At 60.5% G+C, this 24,598-nt stretch overlaps 3 protein-coding genes and 1 long non-coding RNA gene across 7 annotated transcripts in view; 3 read left to right on the forward strand and 1 right to left on the reverse strand.

The window, feature by feature from the left end:
- The window catches only part of LOC138846509 (putative ATP-dependent RNA helicase TDRD12), a 35,089-nt gene extending 31,486 nt beyond the window's left edge, over positions 1–3,603 (forward strand). Inside the window, exons 5-7 of one of the 4 annotated variants that reach the window (XR_011384030.1) lie at positions 965–1,064; positions 1,233–1,377; positions 2,410–3,603. Coding sequence is in view for 1 of the 4 variants with exons in the window: in XM_070062527.1 (XP_069918628.1) it covers positions 965–986 (22 nt within the window). In the remaining 3 variants the exon portion in view is untranslated. Of the gene's footprint in view, positions 1–964 lie in introns of all 4 variants that reach the window. The other 3 variants (XR_011384028.1, XR_011384029.1, XM_070062527.1) reach the window with 3 other exon arrangements.
- A 144-nt stretch (positions 3,604–3,747) lies between these two features.
- On the reverse strand, positions 3,748–8,114 carry LOC138846512 (uncharacterized). Its single transcript, XR_011384035.1, has 3 exons — positions 7,975–8,114; positions 5,777–5,881; positions 3,748–5,389 (listed from the first exon to the last, which is right to left on the reverse strand). It is a non-coding gene; the product is annotated as an uncharacterized lncRNA (long non-coding RNA).
- Positions 8,115–8,341: 227 nt separating this feature from the next.
- On the forward strand, positions 8,342–21,698 carry LOC138846507 (TBC1 domain family member 3D-like). The gene is made up of 10 exons (XM_070062522.1): positions 8,342–11,141; positions 11,293–11,378; positions 12,241–12,795; positions 13,240–13,347; positions 14,431–16,475; positions 17,103–17,197; positions 17,568–17,633; positions 18,246–18,345; positions 18,720–18,872; positions 20,405–21,698. Exons 5-10 carry the CDS (start codon positions 16,403–16,405, stop codon positions 21,154–21,156), a joined length of 1,239 nt encoding a protein of 412 aa, XP_069918623.1. The 5' UTR covers positions 8,342–11,141; positions 11,293–11,378; positions 12,241–12,795; positions 13,240–13,347; positions 14,431–16,402; the 3' UTR covers positions 21,157–21,698.
- LOC138846525 (USP6 N-terminal-like protein) lies at positions 10,479–14,544 on the forward strand. The gene is made up of 6 exons (XM_070062538.1): positions 10,479–10,484; positions 11,293–11,378; positions 12,241–12,280; positions 12,718–12,795; positions 13,240–13,347; positions 14,431–14,544. Exons 1-6 carry the CDS (start codon positions 10,479–10,481, stop codon positions 14,542–14,544), a joined length of 432 nt encoding a protein of 143 aa, XP_069918639.1.
- Positions 21,699–24,598: the final 2,900 nt, after the last annotated feature.

Raw genomic sequence — 24,598 nt, forward strand, 5'->3', positions numbered from 1 at the left:
GCCTTTGCAAGGTTGGCAGAGAGAGAAACTCCTCTGTACCAGTACCCCCCCCCCACCTTTTTTCCTTCTCTCCTGTAGTCAGTCTGGTGAACTTTCCCGCTCCCCTCTAGATTCTGACCGCCATTTCCCCGCCAATGTCTCAGGTTACTGAGCTCACCTCCCCTTCCAGCACCGATGTGTGGACTCGGAGCCCTGGGCGTCCCTGCTCTCCCTGCTGGTGTCTGTGTGACATCCACTCCCCTTCCTGCACTGGCGCGCAGACCATGCAGCTCCTGCAGCTCGGCTTCCGCGCGGTGGGCGACCTTGTTCTCCCAGTAGGTCCTCCGAGTCACAGCCACTCGATCCGGAAGAGTTTCCTCTGCAGTTTTTTCCTGATCCTTTTTCTGAGGCTACCATAACTCCACTTTTATTAAACTAAATTTTCCTGGACTATCGGTGCGTGCCCTCACTATTCCACCATCTTGGCTCCACCCCGTCCTTCAATAAAAATATTTTATTTATTTGAGAGGTAGAGTTATAGACAGAGAAAGACATAGAGAAAGGTCTTCCTCTGCTGGTTCACTCCCCAAATGGCTGCAGTGGCAGGAGCTGAGCTGATCAGAAGTCAGAAGCCAGGAGCTTCTTCCAGCTCTCTCACAGGGGTGCAGGGGCCCAAGCACCTGGGCTATCTCCCACTGCTTCCCAAGGCCATAAGCAGAGAGCTGGCTTGGAAGAGGAGCAGCTGGGATGCAAACTGGCCCCATACAGGATGCCGGTGTGGCAGGTGGAGGCTTAGCCTACTGTACAGAGCACAGGCCCCTATTGATCTTGCTATTTCTTTGAAAGGCAGAGAGACAGAGATCCTCAATATCCTGGGTCACTGCTCCTGGAGTCTCCCCCTGTCCCCTGTAGTGACACTGCACACCCACCCCTGTGGGCCCTGCTGAGGCCCTGACGGCGGGTCCTCCAATGCCTCTGTCCCCAGGTGCCGTTCCCCCTGGCTCTGAGGATGCGGGACATCTACATCCTGGAGGGCGAGCACGTGCTCCCAGCCATGGCATACACGGCCCTCAAGATCCATCGCAGTGAGTCCTCAGGGCCCACAGAGGCCCGATTGCTGGGGACGGAGGAGCTGGGGGTCCCCCTGCCTGTCCCTCGTGAGCAGGACTTGAGGGAGGGATGAGGGGGTTTGGGAGGCCTGGGTTCCCTTCAGGAGGGCACTGAGAATCCCCCTGTTGCATCCCCAATCCCAGGCCCCCACAGACCACAAGGAGAAGTGGCTAGGGTCATCCCACTGTCAATTGGCCCCTGAGCAGTCCCTCCAGTGCTTGGCTTGATACCCAAGACATACTGGCCCAATGACCACAACTGTCTGCACACAGGACCCTCCTAGGACAGGTGGGTGGGTTCCCACCTGGATGTGGGCAGGGCTAGAGGGAGGTGGGGCTGTGGGAGACCCTGTGCAGTGAGGGGGAAACAGTCCGGCAGAGAATCCCCTTCAGCCATCTGAGAACTCCTGTAAGGCCCAGGTGCCCTGAGCCCAGTTGTGGGGGCCGAGTGCACTCCTGTGAGCAGGGGTGGGCACAGAGGCAGGCGCTGGGGGCCCCCGCGGCAGAACTCAAGGGCAACTGAGTGTGGGCTCTGCAGCTCTAGCCTCGGGCCAACAGAAGTCAGCGGGACCCGGAGCATCACTGGCCTCTGGGCTCTGGTGGGGAGGGGTCCCTGTACTCCTCCCCTGCTGCTGCTGCCATCAAGGACCTGAGCGCCTGGGTCCCCATGCAGAGCAGAGATGGGCTTGTCCCAGCTCTAGAGGCTCTAAGTGGGGGTCCAGGTGCAGGCTGTCCAGGCACTGGGGAGACCCCACTGCGCCTCCAGATGCTGCCTCCTTGGGTGCTCATGGGACAGTAGCAGTGACAGCCCAGTCTCACCAGGAAAGAGACAGTGGTCCAGGGGCAGAGGACACAGGGCACCCCTGCCACCTCTTTAGAAACTGCATTCCCTGTTCCCAAGGGCCTAAACCGATCTCCATGTCTGCCCCACAGCCCCAGCTCTCACCCCCATCATCTTAGGCTCAGTTCCTTTCCAGCCATGTAGGAGGGACTCAGATGCGGGAAATCAGCCAATGCACTGTTAGGGCGCAGCAGGTCAGGTGGGGTAGGTGATGGGGTCCTGAGTTGGTGCCTGGGTCCCCAGAGATGAGAGTGAGGTGGGGAGTTCAGGGCCATCCACCCTGTGGGGCTGTGCAGGAGGAGCCGGTGGTGTCCCAGGGCTCCCCTGGCCCGGGCTGCACACACCCTCCCGTCTGGGGCCAGCAGCCTGGAAGAGTCCTCAGCATCACACGTGGTGATGGGGACCCCAGGGTTTTGTCGGGGCAAGCACCGAGCAGGCCAGACCGGGGCTGTGGTAAACAAACCGTGTCTCTTCTTGCAGCCAAGGCTATAAAACGGTGCAGCAGGACCCTGGGGCAGGCACGCGTCTCCCAGATGCACGTTCCTGCCCCCACTGCTCCGAAGGCCAAAATCACCATTCAGGACACAGTGGCAGTGTGGGAGTAGACCAGGGGTCCCGCTACTCGTGCAGTGATGATCCGTCCTCCAGAAAGCTTTGGCCTCTGCATCGCCGAGAGGGAAGGCATGGAGGAGGAGGAGAGCTGGGAAGGCAGCCCAGAGCCCCTCGGCCTGGGCTCCCCTGTGGGGACCGCAGAGTCTCCAGCTGCGGCCAACCCCACAGAGTCTCCAGAGTACTCGAGGAGGTGGGGAGGCCTGTGCCAGTGCGCCAGTCTCCCTAACCTCAGCAGGCCAGAGCACAGGGAGGACAACTCCTCCGACGCTGGCAGCCTGGAGGGCCTGTGGATGTGGGCTCCTCCACGGGCCTCGGAGCCCCCAGAACCAGGGCCCATGCAGGCTGTCCCCGCCTGGGGGCCACAGCTGAAGACTTCCCCCTACTGGCATGGCAGCCCCACGCACTCTGGGGACAGTCACGGGCTGGAGCCGGCCAGAGCCAGCCCTGGGCTGGGAGACCAGGCCCGCGTGCCCTCCCTGGCCAGAGGCCTCCTTACCTCCTATTCCACAGGGCACCTGGATGATGGGTGCCTCCTAGAAGAGAGGCCGAGTCCAGCATCTGTCCTGCCCAGGCTGGGCAGCAGCCTTCCGTGTGTCTTCACGGCATCCTATGCACTTGGTTGAGCCCCCACCGCCCAGGCTCTTCCTGGGGCCAGGACACCCTGACACTGGAAGACAACAGCCATGCCAGGAGCCACTGTACTCTCCTCCCTGCCCCCCTCCCCCACTGCCACCCTCAGGTGGTGCTGAGCCTGTATTAAATTGTTCCATGGAAAGGAGTTTGCTGCAGTTTGTGACCCCGGCGCCCAGCGGCAGCAAGCTTCCCCGTGTTCCTGGGGAGATGGGTGGTTCCACAGCCCCCATCCTCAGGCAGAGACCCGCTCAGGACCCTGCAGGCACAGAAGAAACTCCTGGCTCCTGGCTTTGGATCGGCACAGCTCTGGTGGTTGTGGCCATCTGGGGAGTGAACGAGCAGATGGAAGACCTCTCTCTCTGTCTTTGCCTCTCCTCTCTCTGTGTAACTCTGACTTTCAAATAAATAAATAAATATTTTAAAAATGTATTATGTAAAAAATGAATTATGTATTCAAAATGTAGAGTGGCAGTGAAAGAGAGACAAATCCTTCATCTACTGGTTGATTCCCCAGAAGTCCTTGAGGTCCAGTTCTATGCCAAGCGAAGGTCAGGAACCAGAATTCCAACTGTGACTCCCATACGGGAGCAGCGGCCTACATATTGGGGCCATCTTCCACTGCTTTCCCAGGCCTGTTGGCAGAGAGCTGGATCCGAAGCTGAGCAGCTGGGACTCGAACCAGCTCTCCACTATGGGATGCCATCATTGCAAGTTAGCACCACCCTGGCCCGTGCACTTTAAATGCTAATATCCATGAACTTACTGAAGTCCTCTCCTACCCATGTGAACGTGTCCTTGTTTAGAGACTTCGGAGAAGCAGGCCACGCCCTCAGCTCCTCTGACAGCCCTCATGTTCCTGGAGCTCCCGTCCCTCCACAAGGGAGGGAAACCATGGAGAACTGAAGACGGGAGGGCGAGCCCAAGCGCGCAGGGGCGAGTGTGCACTGGGGCTGAGCCTGGCTGTCACTCCTACTGGCCTCCCAGCTCCTGCTGGGCTGCACCCTGGGGAGCCCCAAGCACATCAGCGCTCCCCACCAGGCCCTCTTGCTGCTCCTGGCCACAGTGGACAGCAGAAGGCAAGCATGTGCAGGTGGACGAGAGCAGAGCAAGCCAAGGAAGCAGAACTCGCCTTAGCACAAGCTTCCCTCTACCAGCCCAGTCCTGCCACAGCAAGAACTCACGTGCAGGGCACGTGCTGGGGCACAGCGGGTTCCACTGCTGCTTAGGATGTGGGCATCACAGGTTAGAACGCCTAGAGTCCTGTCCCACTGCTGCTTCCTGGCCAGCTTCCGGCCAGCCCCAGCTGTGCTCCCCTGTGTGGGGGAGGTGAACTTGCAGCTGCAAGACTTCCCTCACCATATGGGTGCTGGTTCCAGTCCCAGGCATTCCTCTTCTGATCTAGCTCTCTGCTATGACCTGGGAGAGCAGTAGAAGATGGCCCAGGTCCTTGGGCCCCTGCACCCACATGCGATACCCTGAAGAAGCTCCTGGCTTCGGATCGACGCAGCTCCGGCTGTTGTGGCCATCTGGGGAGTGAACCAGCGGGCGGAAGACCTCTTGTTCTCTGACTCTGTCAATGCTTCTCTGCAACTGTGGCTTTCAAATAAATTAAAAAAAAAAAATGGAAGGAGGCCATGGAGGGAGGGAGACTGGGGCAGGAGGTGGCAGAGGCAGCAGGGTGGGAGAGGGTGTGTGCGGGGAAGCCAGGGACAGAAGGGAGCTGGGCTCCCCTGGGGCGTCTTTCGGGGAGCACAGGTGCGGGAAGAGATGGAGAAGTCGTGCACGACCCCTGCCTTTTGACAAGGCTGCACTTCTGTGTGTGTCCTGGTTCTGTTCTCCCCACGGGAAGACAAGGACCTGGGCGTCGCTCCCAGCCCAGCCAGGGCCCTCGAGCCCCAAAGAGCAGAATGTGGTCAAATGCCAAGTAGGTCTTTAGAGACAACTGGTCTACCCCGTGTCCCCTAGCCTTCAGGGCCATGAGTGCAAGAGAGAAGCAGAGGAGCTGTACTCCGGCCTGCCCGCCACACTGGCACTGGGTCTCCTGCAGTTCCCATAGTCACAGCAGCCAGTCGTCAGGGTCCCAGCCAAGGTGCGAGAGGCTGAGCTGGCCCAGGGCTCCAGAGGCCCTGTGTGGTGCTTTCTCCCTTTGCCCAGGCAGGGTTTCCACTGGTTCTGCGCCTTCCCTGCACCCAGGCATGGGCCCATGGTCAGGTCCCTGGGAAGAGAGAGGGAGAAGGAGCTAAGCCCTGTGTTAATCCAGGGCTGGACTTGGCCACTATCAACACACACACACGTGCGCCCTCTGCAACTGCAGGTCATGCAAGCTGTGGCCTGGGTTGGGCGTGGAGCCCCCCCACCCCCGGGAGGACAGGCCCCTCCTGCCCCACTGGGGACACGGAGCAGGTATAAAGGGCCCCGCGATGGCAGCGGCTGTCCCTGCACCATGAAGCCTGCTGCTTGCCTGGTGCTGCTCGGCGCTGCCTGGCTCCTGTTCTCTCTTGCCAGTGGGTGCCAGCCACGGACGCCTGGGCTGGGGGTGCTCTGGGGGTGGGGCCAGCTTTCCAGGGCAGTGCTGGCTCCCAGGGCGGGTGAAGGGACGCACCTGCCGTGACCCATGCCTTCCATTTCTCTTCAGATTGTGACATCTGCCGGCTGTGCAGACAGCTGTTTATGAATTTCTGTCAGGACCCTCCGATGCGTATATTTCCTATGTGCAAAATTACCAAAGTGACCCGCTAGTGCTGCAAAACGCCCTTGCGCTGAAGCAGTGCGAGATGGGAAACTGACAGCAGAGGAGAAGGGGCACGCGATCAGTGCCGTGGTGAGTCCAGCTGGGCCTGGCCCAACACCGGCTCCTTCTGGGGCCCTGGGGAGGGGCACTGCTCATGCCCACCACAGCCCAGCCTGGGACTCTGTGGGAAGAACCTCCAGATGAGGATGCAGAGTTGGGGGCCGCCCCCCCCCCCACGGTGCGGGAAAGGACAGGGAGGGAGACTGTGTGGACCCGGAGCCCTGGGCTCCATGGCTGTTCAGCTCCCCCAGGCAGGCCCAAGACCCTCCAGGGCCGCTGTCCCCACGGCAGCCCTGCCTCTGTAAAATCTCAGCTCTGGCCTCCCTGGCCACAGCCTCTCCAGCGCCCGAGTCGAATCTTCTCCAAGCGGTGACCACTGGGTGCTGTCTGCCTTCAAATCTCACTAACTCACCCTGACCCCTCAGGTGCCCTCCTCCACCCCCAGACCTCATGTTTCCTTCTCCCTGGACCCCAAACGGCCATCTGGGGCTCCGGAGCCTGGAATTAGACCTCCAACAGCCCTTCCTGTCCTCCCGGGCCTGGCAACAGCTGGGGAAAAAGCAGACCAAACCCTGACTGCAGGTGGAGCACAGTTGGGGACGGGTACTGCTAGGCTGCAAGTGTGCCAGAGACAGAAGGGGCCAGCGGACTGGGGTCTGTGCATTCCTGGAGGCCCCCGGTGCCACTGCCACCTTGCCAGGCCTTCTGTGTAGCCCCTGCCTGTCCCAGCCTCGCCTGCACCCCCCACAGAGAACCTCCCCCTCATTCCTCATCAAGGGAGGGATTTTTAGGAGAGCTTCTCAGGCACCCAGGGGGTAGGAGAGGATCTGACTTCAGCTGCCCAGATCCAGTGCCAGGCTGCAGCTCCTCCCCAGGAAGTGCCCTGTGCCTGTGCCCTGCAGGTGTCTCTAGGCCCCGGCCTCACCAGGTGTCCCGACTTCTCTTTGCAGAGTAAAATCTTCTCAGATCCTCTTTGTTAAGGGAGCCCTCCTGGCCAGAAGACCCAGGGCCACCCTGGGCCTACATTCTCAGCAGGTGCAGCCCCGCGCACTGGCGGCCTCTCAAAGGAGGAGGCAACAATAAAAGCCCGCATTGCACAGAGTCTGCTCAGTGCTGGACCGGACACTGGGCGTGGGTGTGGGAGGCGGGCGGTGCAGCGGGGCCGGCTGCCGTGACTGCCAGTGGCGGCTGGATCCAGGGCTGTCCGTGTTGTTCCTGCAGGGGTGCAGTGTGGGGTGGGGTGGGGGGGGTGTGGTCTCCGTCGGCATGGCCGAGATCCGCAGGACACACGCTACACTGACCAGGCGTAGCCGGCTAGCCAGCTTCAGAGCAGCAGTGAGAGTCCCAGCGTCACCGTGAACACACTGCGGCTCAGAGCCGGGGTGCGTGCCCAACTGCACAGCAGCTGCCACTCTGCTGTCCCGCCCTCTGCAGGGAGACCCGCTCGGCTGCTCATTTTGTGGCTGTGCACGGTGGCAGTGGTGCCCACCTATAGATGGATATGAGACCTCCCACCTCCAGGCCCAAGGGACATAAGGGGTGGGAAGGGGTCCCTGACCAGACAGAAGGACCTAAAGGTCAGGGGCATGAACGCCCCTGACCATGATCCAGAAATCCTCTCTCGTGCCTCAGCTGGTCCCAGTGCCAACCCCCAACTGTGGACGCAGCTGTGAGCCCGCAAACACACCCCGCGTGGGGTCTCCCGCACAGTGGGCCCAGGGTCTGGGTGTCTGCGGTGGCTCAGCCCTGTGGTCATGATGCTGCCGCCTGTCTCAGGCCCCCCGCATTCCTGTCTGTGCCCTCTGGGCCTGGATCTGCCACCTGCCCCCTGCTCTGTCACAACTCACTGAGGGCACTCGGCACAGGGCTGTCTCGGGAGGAACATCTGTGTCATCCTGGTGACCAAGGAGCTGCTGGGAGGCCCAGACAGTGGCCGCTCCTGTCACCGGTGGCTCGCTGGAGGGGGGCAGGGTGGGCTGATTCTTTTCCTGTTTCTCCCACACTTGTACCTGGGCTGGCTTCACAGAGAGAAGAGGTCGGGGTGGGCGCTCCAGGCAGCGGTGAAGTCCCGGATTGGGGTGCCCACATCCCCAGTCAGAGGGCCTGGTTCTACTCCCAGCTCCTTGGCTGCCATTCCAGCTCCCCGCTAATGCACACTCGGGGGCTCAGGTGGCACCTGCAGGTGGTGGTCCAAGCACTGGGGTTCCATCACCCAGTTGGGAGGGAGACCCAGATGCTTTCCTGCCTTTGGCTGGCCCAGCCCTGATTCTGGGAGCCCAGCACTCATCCCTTCCCAGGGCCCCACCCCATCTCACCTAGCAACCTCCTACTCTGCCCACCTCTTAAAGGTCCCACACCCCTCTTGGTGCCACAAACTCTGTCTAAAGCACTTACCCCAGGGGAGACCTGCTCTTTGTGCTCACTGAGCTCCCTCCACAGAGGAGCAATGGGGGCCCCCTGCCTCTGCAGGAGTGAAAGGGAGCCCAGGGGACGGGAGGGCTTGGGGAGCAGAGACCCCCTCATTACCCCACCTCTGGGACCCTGGGGCTGTGTCCCACCAGACTCCGTCCGACAGATGCAAATCTATGTGCAGTGAGGACACAGGCGACACCAGGTGTCTCGGTCAGCTCTCTGCTGCTGTGACAGAATCCCACAGACTGGGGCGATGTCCAAGCCACACGAGCTGATTGGCTCACGTCTCTGGAGGGCCTTCATGCTGCATCCAACATGGTGGCCAACATCCCATGGGGGTGCAGGGAGAGGCGGGTAGAGTCAAAGATGTAGAGAGAAAGAGGGAGAGAAGTAGAGGAACTTGCTTTTATTTTGAACTTTAATTTTTATTGTTTAAAGATTTATTTATTTTAAGGCCTCAGCCACTGGCCACTGCAGGCCCATGCTGAGGGGAACAGTGGATGGAAGCAACCACCCCCCAAGATCCATGAATTAAACATATGTAACAACACCTTGATGATAAGGAAACATTTGTAGCAACAACAATGGGAACTCACCCCTGTGCACCCTAAGCCACCCCAGGAGGCCAGCATCAGTCCATGCAGAAGCTGGGTTGGGGCCCATGCACCCATGCTCCCTGCACACGGACTCTGGGAAACAAACCTCCCCCCCAGTGAAGGAAAATGCAATGTGGAGAACACTAAGCCTAGGCATCTGGAGTTTGAACTCAGGCAGAGAAAGGAAAACGAATGGGCGTCCTCCACCCAATTAGGAACATCTGACTGCTGAAGCTGAGTGGTCCCCATTCAGCACTCACTGTGTTATTTTACAGCACTTTGTGAGTCTTCCAAAGAGTTTACAATGCAATTTAAAGCAGAGACGCTGAGTGGGGAGGGGGAATAAAAGAATCAGTTAAAACCCAAGTGTTGCTGGACAGCATCTCTGGACACGACACAGCGGTGCACTCATTCACACTCCACAGAGGAGGCCAGCAGGTGTGTGGGTGACCAGGGCCCTGCACCCTGTGGTCTCCATGCCAGGGCAGGGGAAGTGGGCAGGGAGGCAGAGCAGTGGGCCCTTGAAGGGAAAAGAACCGACTGTGGCCCCCAGGTGGCAGCCTAGGGGCAGTGTGGGGCCCAGGACCAAGGAGGTGCTGGGGGAGGGCTGAGCCACTTTCCCAGGGGGAGCAACCTTGTGATCAGCACCCCGGGGAGCCGCGGGCTTGTGGCTACTCCTGCCTGCGGCCTGACGCGTGCTGTCCCTGTCCTTATGGTCAGCAGCAGCCCGGTGTTACCAGCATGCGGCTCAGGTGCTGGTGCCCAGGAGTTCTCAGTGCTCTGTGCCTGAAGCCCTGGCCTGTGTCCAGGACAGGGCCCTGGTTCCCGCTCTGGACAGGCTGGGCCATGCTGGCTTGAGGTGCTCAGCGGGAGGCTCCCCTGCCTCCATCCCAGAGGACCCCTGTGTCCACCTCCTACAACTCCAGGGGAGAAGGGCTGGAACAGAGCAGGAGGGGCAGCAGAGGGTGGCAGTGCTGGGGTGGGGCCTGTGGTAGGACAGGAGGCTGCTCCCCCGGGAGTCTCAGTTCAGGTCATGGCAGGGCAGCCCCGAGTGTGGGGACAGGTCTATGTGGGACTCCCTATGCGACCTTCTGTTCTAAGAAAGAGGCCTTCACAGTTGGGCTGTAATACAATTGCAGAGGCAGAAAGGAGGGGCGGGAGGTGCCGGTTGCCTGAGACTTGGGACCGTGACGGCAGGTGGCAGAGGGCCCTGGCACCCCTGGTTCCGGGGCAGTTCTGCCAGAGCCCTGCCCTCTTCACCTGGGCCCTGGGGAGAACACAGGCCCCACTTGTGGTGACCTTTAATGAAGCCAGGCCTGAGGACCCTGAGCCCTGCCACAGCAGAGCCACTAGGGATTGGCTGGCAGGCTTCTGTGATGTCACAGTCACTGAGATGCGCACTCTGGGCTGGGAGGCGACCAGAGGCCAGTAGTGCGTCTACTGCCCAACTGACCAGTTGGTAGTGTAGGCAGCAGGCGCATTTCAGAGAATCACATGGATTCGCGATGGAGGTGAGTGGCACTTGCTCTAACGAGCTGTGGCGTGGGGAAGGTCCCGCCAGGGGGGCGGCCCTGGTCTCCCACACCGGATTCCATGGGCGATGTGGTGGAGCTCTGAGTGCTGCCCCTGTGTGCAGAGTGTGTACACAGTCGTCTCATTCCTCCCGCTCTGCTGGTCACCAGTGTTGAATGGGCCTGGGTGTGAGTCTGTGTCTGGACACGGGTTCAAGACTAGGTGTCGGGTCAGCTGGTATCAGGTGGGCAGGGAGGCCGGCTCTGAGAGCCCCAGAGATGCGGGAGCTGGGAGCAGGCCAGGGAGCCCCGTAGACTTGGGACTTGGGCCCCCTGGAGGACACGTGGCTGCCAGCCTGGGGGAGGAGCATCCTTTCCAAGGGCAGGGGAGGCAAGGTGGGGGCTGTCCTTCCCCAACCGTCCGTAGTCAATGAGCTCTGCACAAGTCATAATCCAAGGACCTGGCCACCAGGTGCCCGCCTGCCTGGCTGTGTGGCTGCCCCACCTCTGACCAGGGGGACAGCCCTCAAAGCAGCATTCCTGTGGGCTCCCCAGTGCTGGCTCCCATGTGTGTGTGTGTCTTACAGATTGGATATGAACGCCCTGAGGTCCCGGAGGGCCCAGGAGCGAGCAGAGCTCATCAATAAATATGAGCAGGTACTGGCCAGGGTGCTGGGGGAGGAGGTGGGGCCCTGCCTCAAGGACTGTGCCTGTGAGAGCCAGACCCCGCCTCCCTGGGGACACGGGGGAGGGGGCAGGTGGACAGCTCCCCCAGTGACTTCTCATCCGGGTCCCCTCTCGGCTGCAGGGACGCCGAGGAGCGGCACTGTTGGTGCCCGAAGAAGAGGACGATGAGGGCGGCTGCCTCGTCCCAGACAGGCTTGGGTTCCTGCAGTGAGTCCTCCACACCCCAGCTCACCCCAGGGCGGGACTGGGGTCAGAAACCCCAACATGAGGCGGCACACCTGTCCCCGGCCCCGACCTTGAGCCCAGTTGTGGTCACAGGCAGTCACTGGTCAGCATTTGGGGGCAGGAGTCGGACGTGGAGGCTGTTCCCACAGATGTCGGGGAGAGAGGCCCCGTTGCTGGAGGGTGGGCTCCGGTGACCTGGAGGGATGGAGCCATCTCAGGCCATCTCTGGCATGACTCAGCAGCCCACCTTAGCACGGGGATAAGGGCTTCTGCCTCCATGTTGTGCCAGAACCTGGAGAATAAGCAGGAGCAGAGTGGTGGAGAGATGGCCAGGGTCCGGGCTGACAGAGGAGGGGGTGAGGTGGGGCGCATGACCTCAGGAGGCCAGGGCACGGGGGGAGGGTGGGCAGTGGGGGACCCTGAGGGGTGTGGGGGTCCCAGGTACCTCGAGCCCCAGGTGCACACTCACAGCACTGAGCATCTCTCAGGCAGGCCACCCAGACTCGGTCAGTTCCAGGGTGACGTCCTGGGCAGAGCTGATGTGGGGATATAGCTGCCTCAGCCCTGGGCAGCCTGGCCCTGCTCAGGACAGCCAGCCCCCAACCGCTGTGGGGGGCTGCCACACACCCACGAAGGTGGACCTCTGACAGGCCTGGAGCCCCCCACTGGCAGCAAGGGCCCCTGCCTGGCCCTAGGCTCCCTGTGCTCATGGTCACCAGCCCCTCCCTCCCCATCTCAGTCCCCTGGGCTGAAAGGATGAAGCTGGTCCTTCCCTGGCCCACTAGGGAGGTCGCGGTGCCTGTTGTGGTCCTGTCCTCACCTCTCCGCCTCCCTTGCTTTCCAGTGAGCAGAAGCTGCCCCAAGACAGCACCCCGGGGGCAAAGGTAAGGACAAGTCCTTGGCCATGGGCCAGTCATCTGGAAGCAGAGCTGGGCAGAGGGGGCACGTGGGGCTCGGCAGTGGTGAGTGGGAGCGCCATAAGGTCCCGCGATGCGGTACTTACACGGCACCTGCTGACATCTTACCACACTCACCTGTCCCAGAAGTGAGCCGCAGCTCAGGGGTGTCTGCTGTCGGCCGCCCTGACTCATTGGCATGGTTGGGAGTGACCTGGCTGGAGCTCAGGGGCTCTCCTTGACGAAGGGGCAGCTCGGGTCAGAGGCCAGGCCACCGATGCTCCCCCAGACAGAAGATCTGGGGCTCACGGTCTGTGCCTTTTCTGGCTCCTTCCATTTGAGCGCCCACAGAGCTCCTGAGCTGCATCCGAGGGCCCCTCTCAGAGCCCCAAGCTGGGCTCACGCCATCCTGTCTCGTTTTCCAGCGTAAACAGGAGGTAAGAAGGATCCAGAAGTGGATAAAGATGATCAAGAACCATAGTAAATACCACGGCAGTGACAAGGTACCGTGGCGATGAGGGCCCCTCGGGAACACTGAGAGCTGAATTGGGGTTTGAGCAGTGCCCATTCCTGTGCCAGGCACCGCCTGCCTCTCAGATGCCCAGGGGCAACTGTCCAGTCCCTAGAGACACAGGTCATGGGCACACCTCCCCATACACACAGGACACTGTCCTGGTAGAAAATCTGAAGTCACTGCTGAAGACAATCCCGGATGCAGGGCAGGCGTGGTTCCAGGAGCCCTGTAGCGGCCACTCCGTACACGGCAGAGCCGGTGCCCCTGAGCCCTTGGCCCTCCAGTCACTGTGGGTCATAAGGCCCCCATCTGGGCAGATACTCCCTCTGCCAATACACAGGGAGCCCCTGGCTTCTCCCTCTGCTGTCTCACCCTGCGCTGCCTCCACGAGTGGCCACGTTCAGCACTCACCAGAGCCTCCTCTCTCCTGTAGTTTCAGCGCAGAATCTACAAAGGCATCCCTGCCCAGGTGCGCGGGAAGGTGTGGGCCGTGATGCTGGAGGTGGACAAGAGGAAGGCCCAGAACGCGGGCAAATACGCGGTACGGCTCTGCACTCAGCCCAAGGGGGCCCGGCCTGCTTGGGCCTGCTCAGGAGCCTGAGTCTCCGTGGAGGACCGTCCCTCACTGAGCCCTCGGGAGCCTCCTCCCCATCCTGCCTTCCTCTCCCTAGATCCTAGTCAGTGCCTCCTCCACGTCTCCTCAGACCCAGCTGGGACTGGACAGGTGTGTTTTGTGCCAGAGGCTTTAACCTGCTCTCTGCTGAGCTCACCTGGGCAGCTTGGCATACGGCCAGAAGAGAGGACTTGCTGGTCCCTGATGGGCGGGGGTCTCCCAGGATGAGATCACAATGGTGTGAGGTAGGGAGCCCCACAGGCTCTGTGCTAACATGGCCTGCCCGCAGCTGGCCGGCCTTCACCTAGGCCTGCCCACAGCTGGCCCTGCCTTCACATGGACTTGCAGCCCCTGGCATTGCCCTTGCCTGGAGAGGCCGCTCCAATGGTCACACAGCTCTCAATGCTTCTGGGAAAGGAGGGAGTGAGGACTGGTGTGGGCAGAGGGCTGTCAGCTGCAGCTGGCTCTCATGGCCCCTGGCTGCCATCAGGGAGCAGGGCCCAGCTGTGTTTCCCACCCTGCCTCCCCCAAGTCTGCAGTCTGGGGCTGGCCCTGGGAGCTGGGCCTGGAGACAGTCATTGCCCAGGCTCAGCTCCAAGCTAAGGGCGGCTTGCAATGTCGAGATGGAGATGGGCCCCTCCAGCAGGGGGCAGCATGGAGCAGTGGTCAGGCTGTGGCTGACTCCTGGAGGGCAGGGCCTGAGATGTCAGTGAGAAGGCTCAGAAGCCTGGCTGGGGGCAGACCACGTCGTGCTGAGAGCTGAGGCAGGCAGGGGGAGTGCACAGGGACCTTTCAGAGCCCCTGTCTGCTGCTGACCGTCAGGGTTACGTGGGCACTGAGGCAAGTTAGGGAGCCCATGACCCTCCCTCAAGGCGGGACCCAGAAAGGAATGAGCGCTTGCAGGGAACTCCCTGTCAGCCAGAAGAGCTGACGTGGACTTGAGGTCCTTGTGTGGCAATGGGGCTTGTGCAGTTCTTGAGGCTGCCCCTCCCCCTCGTCCCTGCCCTGCAGGAGATGAAAGAGCTGGCCAGGCTGGGCGCCACTCACTTCCATCACATCGACTCCGCCATCGCATGGACTTTCAGAAACCACCTCATGTTCCGGGAACGTTACGGAATGAAGTGAGGCCTCTGGGCTGGGGAGGACCCGCGGGTGGGAGGAGCAAGGGTCCTGGGGCACATGGGGTCCCTAGGGAAGATTGGGTGCAAGCCTAAAACAGTTCATTGAGCACAGAAAACAAACTTGCCTTTTCTATAGTACACAAACTTTCCCAAAGACACTGTGGAGAGAATGAAATGAAAAGAAACACCAGGGGAGACAATAGTAGCAATCTAACTAATAAAGGTGTTGTTTCCAGAATATTCAAGGAGCCCTTCAACTCAGTCACAAGGAAGCAGTGGGCAGCCCCCCAGTACCCCGGGAACACAGGCTCGGGGGGGACCCTTCATGAACGCACACACAATTCACCTCCTCAGCGCATGAACACACGCTTATTCCCTACACCACAAAGGGGCACCAGCGCACAGCTGTGGGAGGGGGGAACTAAAACCACTGAGGACGCCGGGTGCTGCTCCCTACAAGGCTGAACGTGCATGGGAGGCTGACTCTCCACAGCTTGGACACACGGGACTGCACTCCCACAGTGGGACGCTCACCTGTGCCCTGAACACCCACCTGGGAAATGAAAGTGCACGTGACTGTGCCCTGGGAGGTGTGCGTGTCCCTGCAGGCGGCACTCACCCACATGGTGGACAACACGCAGGTGCCCTGACGACGTCACTGCACATGAGCAGAGTGTCACGGGCCCTGCGTGTGGCTGTCAGGCTCTGTTAGGCAGAGCTGCACTGAGAGCCTCGGCAGCACAAGACACACGGCCTCTGTCCTCTCTCTTCCAGCCAACAGGCCTTATTCCACATACTGATGGCCTATTCCGTCTACAATCCTGTGAGTATTCTGGGATCATAGCGCAGGTGCTATCCCGGCAGTCCCTGCAGGGCACCCCTGGTCACAAAGATCCCAGCCTGGGTTGAGGGGGCCTCGCTCATCCACAGCTCTGAGGAAGAGCGGTGGAGGCCAGGCTCTGAGCCTCCTTGGACCCAACCTCAAGTTCTGGGAGGAGAAAGGCAGCCTTCTCCTGGGCTGGTCTCCAGACCCCAGGAGCTTGGCCGTGTTGGGATGCCCCTCCCAGGACTAGCATTCCACGCAGTGGGGCGGGGGGCGAAGGCAGGGCAGATCAGGTGTACGACTTTGCTCTGGGTCCCACTGATGCCATTACACCCACCAGCCCTGTGGTTGGACCCATGGGCCTGAATCCCACTCTGTACAGCGCCACTGCCACAACCACCCACTCAGACTTTCCCATGAGTGGAGCAGGCGCAGGGCTCCATGGGTGACCCAGCAAGGCCTGGACATCCCCACCCCCCTGACCTGCCACTGGCCAACCCTGCCTGGTGCCCTGGTTCCCAGGGGGCCTGGCATTCAGGAAGCCCAGGCCTGCACCCATGCCAGAGGCACACCTCCTGTTCCGGTCCTGGTAGCACTTCCTGGCTTACTTCTTCCTCATGTGAGAAAGGGCCACCGGCTCACCTGCAGAGCTCAGGGGTCCAGAAGCTTCCATGGGCATGGATCTGGATTCCCACAGCAACCTGGCCCATGCTGACATCTTGGGGGTAACAGGTGTCCATACTTGAGCTCTCCCCCTGTGCTGCCTAAGCTCAGGCCCTGCAGGATTCCCTCCAGGAACTTGGAGAACTTCTCTGGGCTCCAATTCTTGGGCAGCTGACACCAAGTGGCAGGATTCAGGCACAGGGGCTCCCTGTGCCTAAATCTTCCTGGACCCTTCAGTGGGTGACCCTGATCTGCCTGAGAGGTGGGCCATCCTAGGATATCATTCTTGCCAGGGGAGGTCTCCTAAAGGTATTCTGGGATCTTGCAGGAGGTGGGCTACAGCCAGGGTCTGAGCCATGTGGTGGCGCTGTTGCTCATGTATATGCCCGAGGAGGACGCTTTCTGGGCCCTGGTGCAGCTCATGGAAAGCAGGAAGCACGCGATGCACGGTAGGTGGATGGCGTGTGGGGCCCAGTGCATGCAAGTCCGTGCACGGCCCTCACTGGCTCCTGAATGTGCAGGACAGTGTCACAGTGTGTGGGGGGGGCTCCCAGGAAGCCAGGGCTGGCAGAGGCCTCCCAGACTGAGCCAGCCCCCTTCTTTTACCACCACCCAAAGGCCCTGCAGCTTGGCCATGGCCATCCTGGGTGTGAGAACCTTCAGAACAAGGGGTCCTGTCCTTGTCCAGTGACTCAGGTCGATTCTGACTCTTCTGCCTCACACGTCTGTACACAACTCTCAAGCACAGAGCCACACCCAGGGAACTTGTGGAAGGCAGCATCCCCTGTAGGGTCACCCCTCCTCGCTCCTGAGTCTTGGAATGGTCAGGAGGCACCCAGTCTGACTTGCACCCACCCCAGCGGGCTCCAGGGGGCAGCCAGGCCTGGGCTGCACACAGTCACCCACCTGCACCCACCTCCCAAGCAGATCCTCTGCCCTGGCCACGTTCATCCCCACCTGCCCCTGGTCCAGCCTCCCCTGACCCTCAATGCTCAGAAGCACCCCACCCAGGCCTGGGGCTCTCCAGCCTTCCTAGGAGGAGGCTCTCACGTGGGGGTGTGGCTGATTCTACTCAGGTTTCTACAAACCAAACACCCCCAAACTGGAGCGATTCCAGCAACACCTGGGGCTCATTGTGCATCGCGTGCTCCCCTCCCTGGAGAAACACCTGGTAAGTTAAGCATCTCCTTTCTCCTCTTGGGGGCTCTGGGCTCATGGGACTGCTTCCTGAGCCAGGGGAGGCCACATCCTCACCAAAACTTTCCTTGGTTACGGGGGTCCACGGCAGCTTGGGTGTTGGTTTGTTGTCCAGCACTTGGTCCCCCAGAGTTGGCGTAGATTGAAGGGAGACGCTGTCCCCAGAGCAGAGTGGAAGGAGGGACCTGTGTCCCTTCAGGAACCTGCATGGCTGGGAGGGGGGATGCCCCTGCTGCTGGGCTTCCTGCACCCAGGGGCTCTGCCCCAGGGCTCAGATTAGAGGGAGTCAGGCCTGGGCCCTGGGCCCTGGGCCCTGAGCCCCCTCTGCCTCTGCCTTTTCTTAGGAGAAGGAGGGTGTGTGCCTGGAGGATTCCACCACCCACTGGTACATCCAGTGCTTCCTGGATGGGGTAAGTGCCCCGGGGACCCCTTGCCCAGGGAAGCTCCTGCCCCAGTGCCTGGTTCTCTGGTGCTGGTGGCCTGTGACTCTGAGCTCCCCCAGCCCCAGCAGACACAGGAGGGAGCCTGCTGTGCAGACCAGGCAGGCCCTGTCCAGCCCTGCTAAGGGTGGTCCAAGCTGAGGCTGAGCCTCAGAGCCAGCAAGGAGGGGACAGGTCCCACCAGGACCTATCCAGAAAGCCTGGCAAAGGCCAGAGCCCTACAGTGAGAGGCAGGAGATCCATAGACCCCCCGAGGCAGAGGCTGGTGGCAGCACAGCCCAAGGGCTGACCCCTCCCCAGGTCCCTGGGGTGTCTGGCATCTCCAGTGTGGCTTCCAAAGTGTGCAGACCCCCAGGGTCCAGGACAGGACATGGTCATCCTCTGTGGGTCTGGTTCGCTGAGTGGGCAGGGATGTGGCCATGAGGCATGGCCTCCCCTCCCCTCCCAGGAGGAGCTCTGGCCTTCTTGTGTGATCAGCCTCCTGGAGTCTCCCTCTGTCCTAGGGGAGTGACACTGCACACCCACCCCTGTGGGCCCTGCTGAGGCCCTGATGGGCGGGTCCTCCAATGCCTCTGTCCCCAGGTGCCATTCCCCCTGGCTCTGAGAATATGGGATATATACATCCTGGAGGGCGAGCACGTGCTCCCGGCCATGGCATACACGGCCCTCAAGATCCATAACAGTGAGTCCTCAGGGCCCACAGAGGCCCGGGTGCTGGGGACGGAGGAGCTGGGGGTCCCCTGCCTGTCCCTCGTGAGCAGGGCTTGAGGGAGGGATGAGGGGGTTTGGGAGGCCTGGGTTCCCTTCAGGAGGGCACTGAGAATCCCCCTGTTGCATCCCCAATCCCAGGCCCCCACAGACCACAAGGAGAAGTGGCCAGGGTCATCGCACTGGAAATTGGCCCCTGAGCAGTCCCTCTAGTGCTTGGTGTGACACCCAAGGGTGTCCAAGGGTGTCTGCAGCCCATGTCTGGTGCTGGGACAGGGCTTGGAGCAGCCATGGTGGCTGCGCCATCCCTAGGGCCCCTCCCAGCCTGACACCCACCCCCATGTCTAGAGCGCCTGCTGAAGATGCCCCGGGACCACCTCCGGGAGTTCCTGCAGGTGACCCTGAAGCAGGCCTGGTCTCTGAGCGAGGACGCGGTCATCAGGCAGCTGTGGGCCTCCATGCGTGAGCTGGGGAAGCTCCAGTGCCTCCTGCCTCCCGAAGGTGAGTCCAGCACACGGCCCCGTCCCATGCTCCCTTGGGGGAGTCAGTAGTGGGAGTGCCAGGCCCTGACATCCCCGCCCAGGGCCTCACCTCTTCCTGGTCCTCCTTGTCCTCCCCGGGCTCAGCAGTTCTGCTTTCTGAAGCTCTGTCAGCATGGCCTGGCAGGGCCTCGGGCAGCTTCCCAGAATCCTCCTGTGGGTGCCGGCTCTCCCCCCACCACTCTGGGGCCGGGCCGTGGAGCTGTCCTCAGGACATTTGTGGCTCTGGCTCCTCGGCTGACCCCCACTCTGGAGTGGATTGGAGGCCCCGCCTTGAGCTACCCTGCCCAGGTCTGGAGCAGGTGCCCTGGCTCAGTGCCCCCAGGAGCCTGGAGCACAGCTGGACCCCCACTCCAGCAAGATGAGAAGTGGCCCTGCCTGCCCAGGGGGCCCCTCCCCAACTGACCCCACACAGGCTCCTGGCCCGATGACCACAGCTGTCTGCACACAGGACCCTCCTAGGACAGGGGTGGGCGGGGCTCCCACCTGCATGTGGGCAGGGCTAGAGGGAGGTGGGGCTGTGGGAGACCCTGTGCAGTGATGTAAAGGCTACCGGCACTGGATCCCCTTCAGCCATCTGAGAACCCCTGGAAGGCCCAGGTGCCCTGAGCCCAGTTGTGGGGGCTGAGTGCACTCCTGCGAGCAGGGCTGGGCACAGAGGCAGGGCTGGGGGCCCCACGGCAGAAAACAAGAGTGTGGGCTCTGCAGCTCTATCCTCGGGCCAACAGAAGGCAGCGGGACCGGGAGCATCGCTGGCTTCTGGGCTCTAGTGGGGAGGGGTCCCCGTGCTCATCCCCTGCTGCTGCTGCCATCATGGACCTGAGCGCCTGGGTCCCCATGCAGAGCAGAGATGGGCTTGTCCCAGCTCTAGAGGCTCTAAGTGGGGGCCCAGGTGCAGGCTGTCCAGGCACTGGGGAGGCCCCACTGTGCCTCCAGGTGCTGCCTCCTTGGGTGCTCCTGGGACAGTAGCGGTGACAGCCCAGTCTCACCAGGAAAGAGACAGTGGCCCAGGGGCAGAGGACACAGGGCACCCCTGCCACCTCTTTAGAAACTGCATTCCCTGTCCCCAAGTCCTGAACCGGACTCCATGTCTGCCCCACAGCCCCAGCTCTCACCCCCATCATCTTAGGCTCAGTTCCTTTCCAGCCATGTAGGAGGGACTCAGATGCGGGAAATCAGCCAATGCACTGTTAGGGCGCAGCAGGTCAGGTGGGGTAGGTGATGGGGTCCTGAGTTGGTGCCTGGGTCCCCAGAGATGAGAGTGAGGCAAGGAGTTCAGGGCCATCCACCCTGTGGGGCTGTGCAGGAGGAGCCGGTGGTGTCCCAGGGCTCCCCTTGCCCGGGCTGCACACACCCTCCCGTCTGGGGCCAGCAGCCTGGAAGAGTCCTCAGCGTCACACGTGGTGATGGGGACCCCAGGATGAGGTCGGGGCAGGCACCGAGCAGGCCAGACGGGGGCTGTGGAGAAGCAAACCGCGTCTCTTCTTCTTCCAGCCAAGGCCATCGAACAGTGCAGCAGGCCCCTGGGGCAGGCACGCGTCCCCCAGATGCACGTTCCTGCCCCCACTGCTCCGAAGGCCAAAATCACCATTCAGGACACAGTGGCAGTGTGGGAGCAGACCAGGGGTCCCGCTACCCGTGCAGTGATGATCCGTCCTCCAGGAATCTTTGGCCTCCGCATCACCAAGAGGGAAGGCATGGAGGAGGAGGAGAGCTGGGAAGGCAGCCCAGAGCCCCTCGGCCTGGGCTCCCCTGTGGGGACCGCAGAGTCTCCAGGTTCTGCCAGCCCCACGGAGTCTCCAAAGTGCTCGAGGTGGGGAGGCCTGTGCCAGTGCGCCAGTCTCCCTAACCTGAGCGGGCCAGAGCACAGGGAGGACGACTCCTCCGACGCTGGCAGCCGGGAGGGCCTGTGGATGTGGGCTCCTCCACAGGCCTCAGAGCCCCCAGAACCAGGGCCCATGCAGGCTGTCCCCGCCTGGGGGCCACAGCTGAAGACTCCCCCCTACTGGCATGGCAGCCCCACGCACTCTGGGGACAGTCACGGGCTGGAGCCGGCCAGAGCCAGCCCTGGGATGGGAGACCAGGCCCGCGTGCCCTCCCTGGCCAGAGGCCTCCTTACCTCTTATTCTGTGGGGCACCTGGATGATGGGTGCCTCCTAGAAGAGAGGCCGAGTCCAGCATCTGTCCTGCCCAGGCTGGGCAGCAGCCTTCCGTGTGTCTTCACGGCATCCTATGCACTTGGTTGAGCCCCCACCACCCAGGCTCTTCCTGGGGCCAGGACACCCTGACACTGGAAGACAACAGCTGTGCCAGGAGCCACTGTACTCTCCTCCCCGCCCCCTCCCCCACCGCCACCCTCAGGTGGTGCTGAGTCTGTATTAAATTGTTCCATGGAAAGGAGTTTGCTCCAGTTTGTGACCCCGGCGCCCAGCGGCAGCAAGCTTCCCCGTGTTCCTGGAGAGCGTAGGCAGCTCCACAGCCCCCAGCCCCAGGCAGAGACCCACTCAGGACCCTGCAGGCAATGCCTGAGATTCAGCTGTGCCCTGTGGGAACTGGGTCAGGGTGGGAGAGCAGCAGCTGTGAGTGCCCGTGACCTCTGGGACAGATCAGCACAATAGGAACAGCCGTGGTTGGAGGGCCTGTGTCACCTCTGTGCTCTCCCCTAGACCTGGGCGGCCGTGGCTGCAGCATCCCTGGCTTGACCCCACATGTCTCTCACAGGTATGGGATACCTGTGTCACACTGTATGTTCCAGGACCTCAGGAAGGAATTAAATTCCTGTGGTGTATACGCTGGCCCGTTATCAGTCTTTATTTTCCAGGGGACACCGAGGACCAGCAGGGCTGACTTAACCGCCTTTATCACATTTCTAGCCTTTTCTCCGGATTGGGCTGCTGCAAATACAGCCTTTGAATAAGTATCTCCCACCACTTGGACAAACTTAAGTTGACCCAAGGAGTTCATGTGGGTGAAGTCCACTTGCCAGAGCTTCTTAGGAGCAAGGCCTCGCGGGTTCACTCCTGTTTGTAGCAGTGGGGCTGACGGGGCGAGGGGGCACAATTCTTGCAAGAGTGCACTAGGTGTTTGCATTGGCTCATTGTTAGCTCCGGGAAAAGTGATTTTGTGTTGCTTTCTGCCATATGAAGTTTTTGGTGTAGAATAGGGGCTTGTTCTAGGTGTCTGATGGCAGCCAAGTTGCAGGAGATAAGATGATCGACCTTTTCATTGCCTTGGGAAACTCACATAACAAGCAGCAAGTATGACCTGCAAACCAGCGTAAGCACAGCAATGGAGTTTTTTTTCTGAACTTGAGCCTTGAACCCCCTGGGCGGTTTAAAGGGCCCTGTGCCTCCATCAGCACCAGCAGGTGGTATCGGGAGAGAGGCATCTCCCCAGACTGAGTTGTCCCGAGCCCTTCCAGCCCCTGAGGCTGCAGCCCTACAGGCCCACACGCCGGGTCACCAAGGGGCGGTGCTGCTCTGCCTAGACCTTCCAGAGAGCTCCCCCAGCCTCCGATGCAGGAGCACAGTGTGTTGGCTCCAACAAGACGAGGGTGTCCATGGAAACGCTAGCAGAAGCGAGCCCAAGACAGCTGCTTGTGCGCTTATCTGGAACCCGGTGAGCAGCAAGAGGAGTAACTTAATATCGGGTTATAACCATGAATAAAACCCCACATGTGAGTGCATCCTGATACAAACAGATAACTGCATAAGCAGACGGATGGAGAAGAGACAAATACTCCTGAGAGAGACCCTAAGTAGTCAATGGCTGACTCCGCTCCAGCAGGGGGAGCTACTGCCCCTCCCTGACAGATGTGGACAGTCCTCTGGTGATAACCCGTGGTCAGCCACAGCTGTCATGCACCTGGATGCCAGGTGACAAGAAGGGACCTGATTTCTTTGGTTTTCTTTCCAAACTCCCCAACCCTAGTCCAAACTCCAAAGAGAGCACAGTGTAGGGGACATTGGGTCATCCCTGGCCAGGCCTCCCCTAGAGTGGCAAGGTCAGAAAACCCAGGACAGGCTGAGAAAGCTCCCAGCCCCGAGGACAGGTGGACAACGGGCAGCTGGCACTCAGCTCTGGGTGCTTCTTTGCCTAAAGCAGTTGCCGGATGTGAATCCTGTTTGGCACAGGGTTCTCCCTGGGCTCGAAATAATTGTGTGTCTTTTCTGCTCTGATGCCCAGCAAACCGTATTCTGTCATTGTTGGTGATAGAGTGCCTCCAGCCAAAACAAAACAAAAGTGCTTAATCTTGAATTCACTTGGAAGGCAGAGTCACAGAGAGGCAGAGAGAGAGAGAGAGCGAGCGAGAGAGAGAGAGAGCAAGAATTTCAGTCCGTTGGTTCACTCCCCAAATGGCTGCAATGGCAGCTGGGCCTCCTCTGGGTCTCCCATTTGGGTGCAGGGGCCCAAGCACTTGGGTCATCTTCCACTGCTTTCCCAGGCCATTAGCAGAGAGCTGGATGGGAAGTGGAGCAGCCGGGACTGGAACTGGAGCCCACATGGGATACCGGCACAGCAGGCAGCAGCTTTACCCATTAAGCCACAACATGGACCCTAATTTTGACATATTGTGACATGTAAAACCTGCACTTTTAAAAATGTGAGGGGCTGGCTTGTGGCTCAGTGGGTTTAAAGCCCAGGCCTTGGTGTTGGCATCCCATATGGATGCTGGCCAAGTCTGGCTGTTCTGCTTCCAATCCAGCTCCCTGCCATGGCCTGGGAAAGCAGTAGAAGATGGCCCAAGTCCTTGGGCCTCTGCACCTGCGTGGGGGACCCAGAAGAAGCTCTCGGCTTCTGGCTTCTAATCAGCACAGCTCCGGCCATTTTGGTCATTTGGGGAGTGAATCAGCAGATGGAAGACATTTCTCTCTCTCTCTTTCTCTATCTCTCTAACTCTGTCTTTCAAATAAATAAAATAAGTCTTTTTTTTTAAAAAAATTAATGTGAGGCAATATCTACACATTCACAAAAGACCTTCAAAAACGTAGTGGAAGCTGCATTTTATGAAAAAGTCATGTGACTTTCGAAATTTTTGCACTGAAATAAGCTTACTGTTTTTTTTTTTTTTTTAAGATTCGTTTATTTATTTGAAAGTCAGAATTACACACAGAGAGGAGAGGCAGAGAGAGAAAGAGAGACAGAGGTCTTCGATCTGCTGGTTCACTCCTCAACTGGCCCCCATAGCCACAGGTGTGCCGATCCGAAGCCAGGAGCCAGAGCTTCTTCCTGGTCTCCCACGCAGGTGCAGGGGCCCAAGGACTTGGGCTATCTTCTACTGCCTTCCCAGGCCATAGCAGAGAGCTGGATGGGAAGTGGAGCAGCTGGGACTCAAGCTGGCTCCCATATGGGATGCCAGCACTGCAGGAGGAGGCTTTAACTCACTACGCCAGAGCCACAGCACCAGCCCCAGCTTACTGTGTTTAAAAAGGAATTATTGGGGCCAGCACAGTGGCCCAGTGGGTTAACGCCCTGGCCTTAGGGACCGGTGCCCCATATGGGCACCGGTTCTAGTCCCAGCTGCTCCTCTTATGATCTAGCTCTCTGCTATGGCCTGGGAAAGCAGTAGAAGATGGCCCAAGTCCTTGGGCCCCTGCACCCGTGTGGAAGGCACAGAAGAAGCTCCTGGTTCCTTGCTTCAGATCGGCTCAGCTCTGCCTGTTGCGGCCATCTGGGGAGTGAATCAGT

This window comes from Oryctolagus cuniculus, chromosome 18, assembly GCF_964237555.1.
Source record: "Oryctolagus cuniculus chromosome 18, mOryCun1.1, whole genome shotgun sequence".
Classification (NCBI taxonomy): Eukaryota; Metazoa; Chordata; class Mammalia; order Lagomorpha; family Leporidae; genus Oryctolagus; species Oryctolagus cuniculus.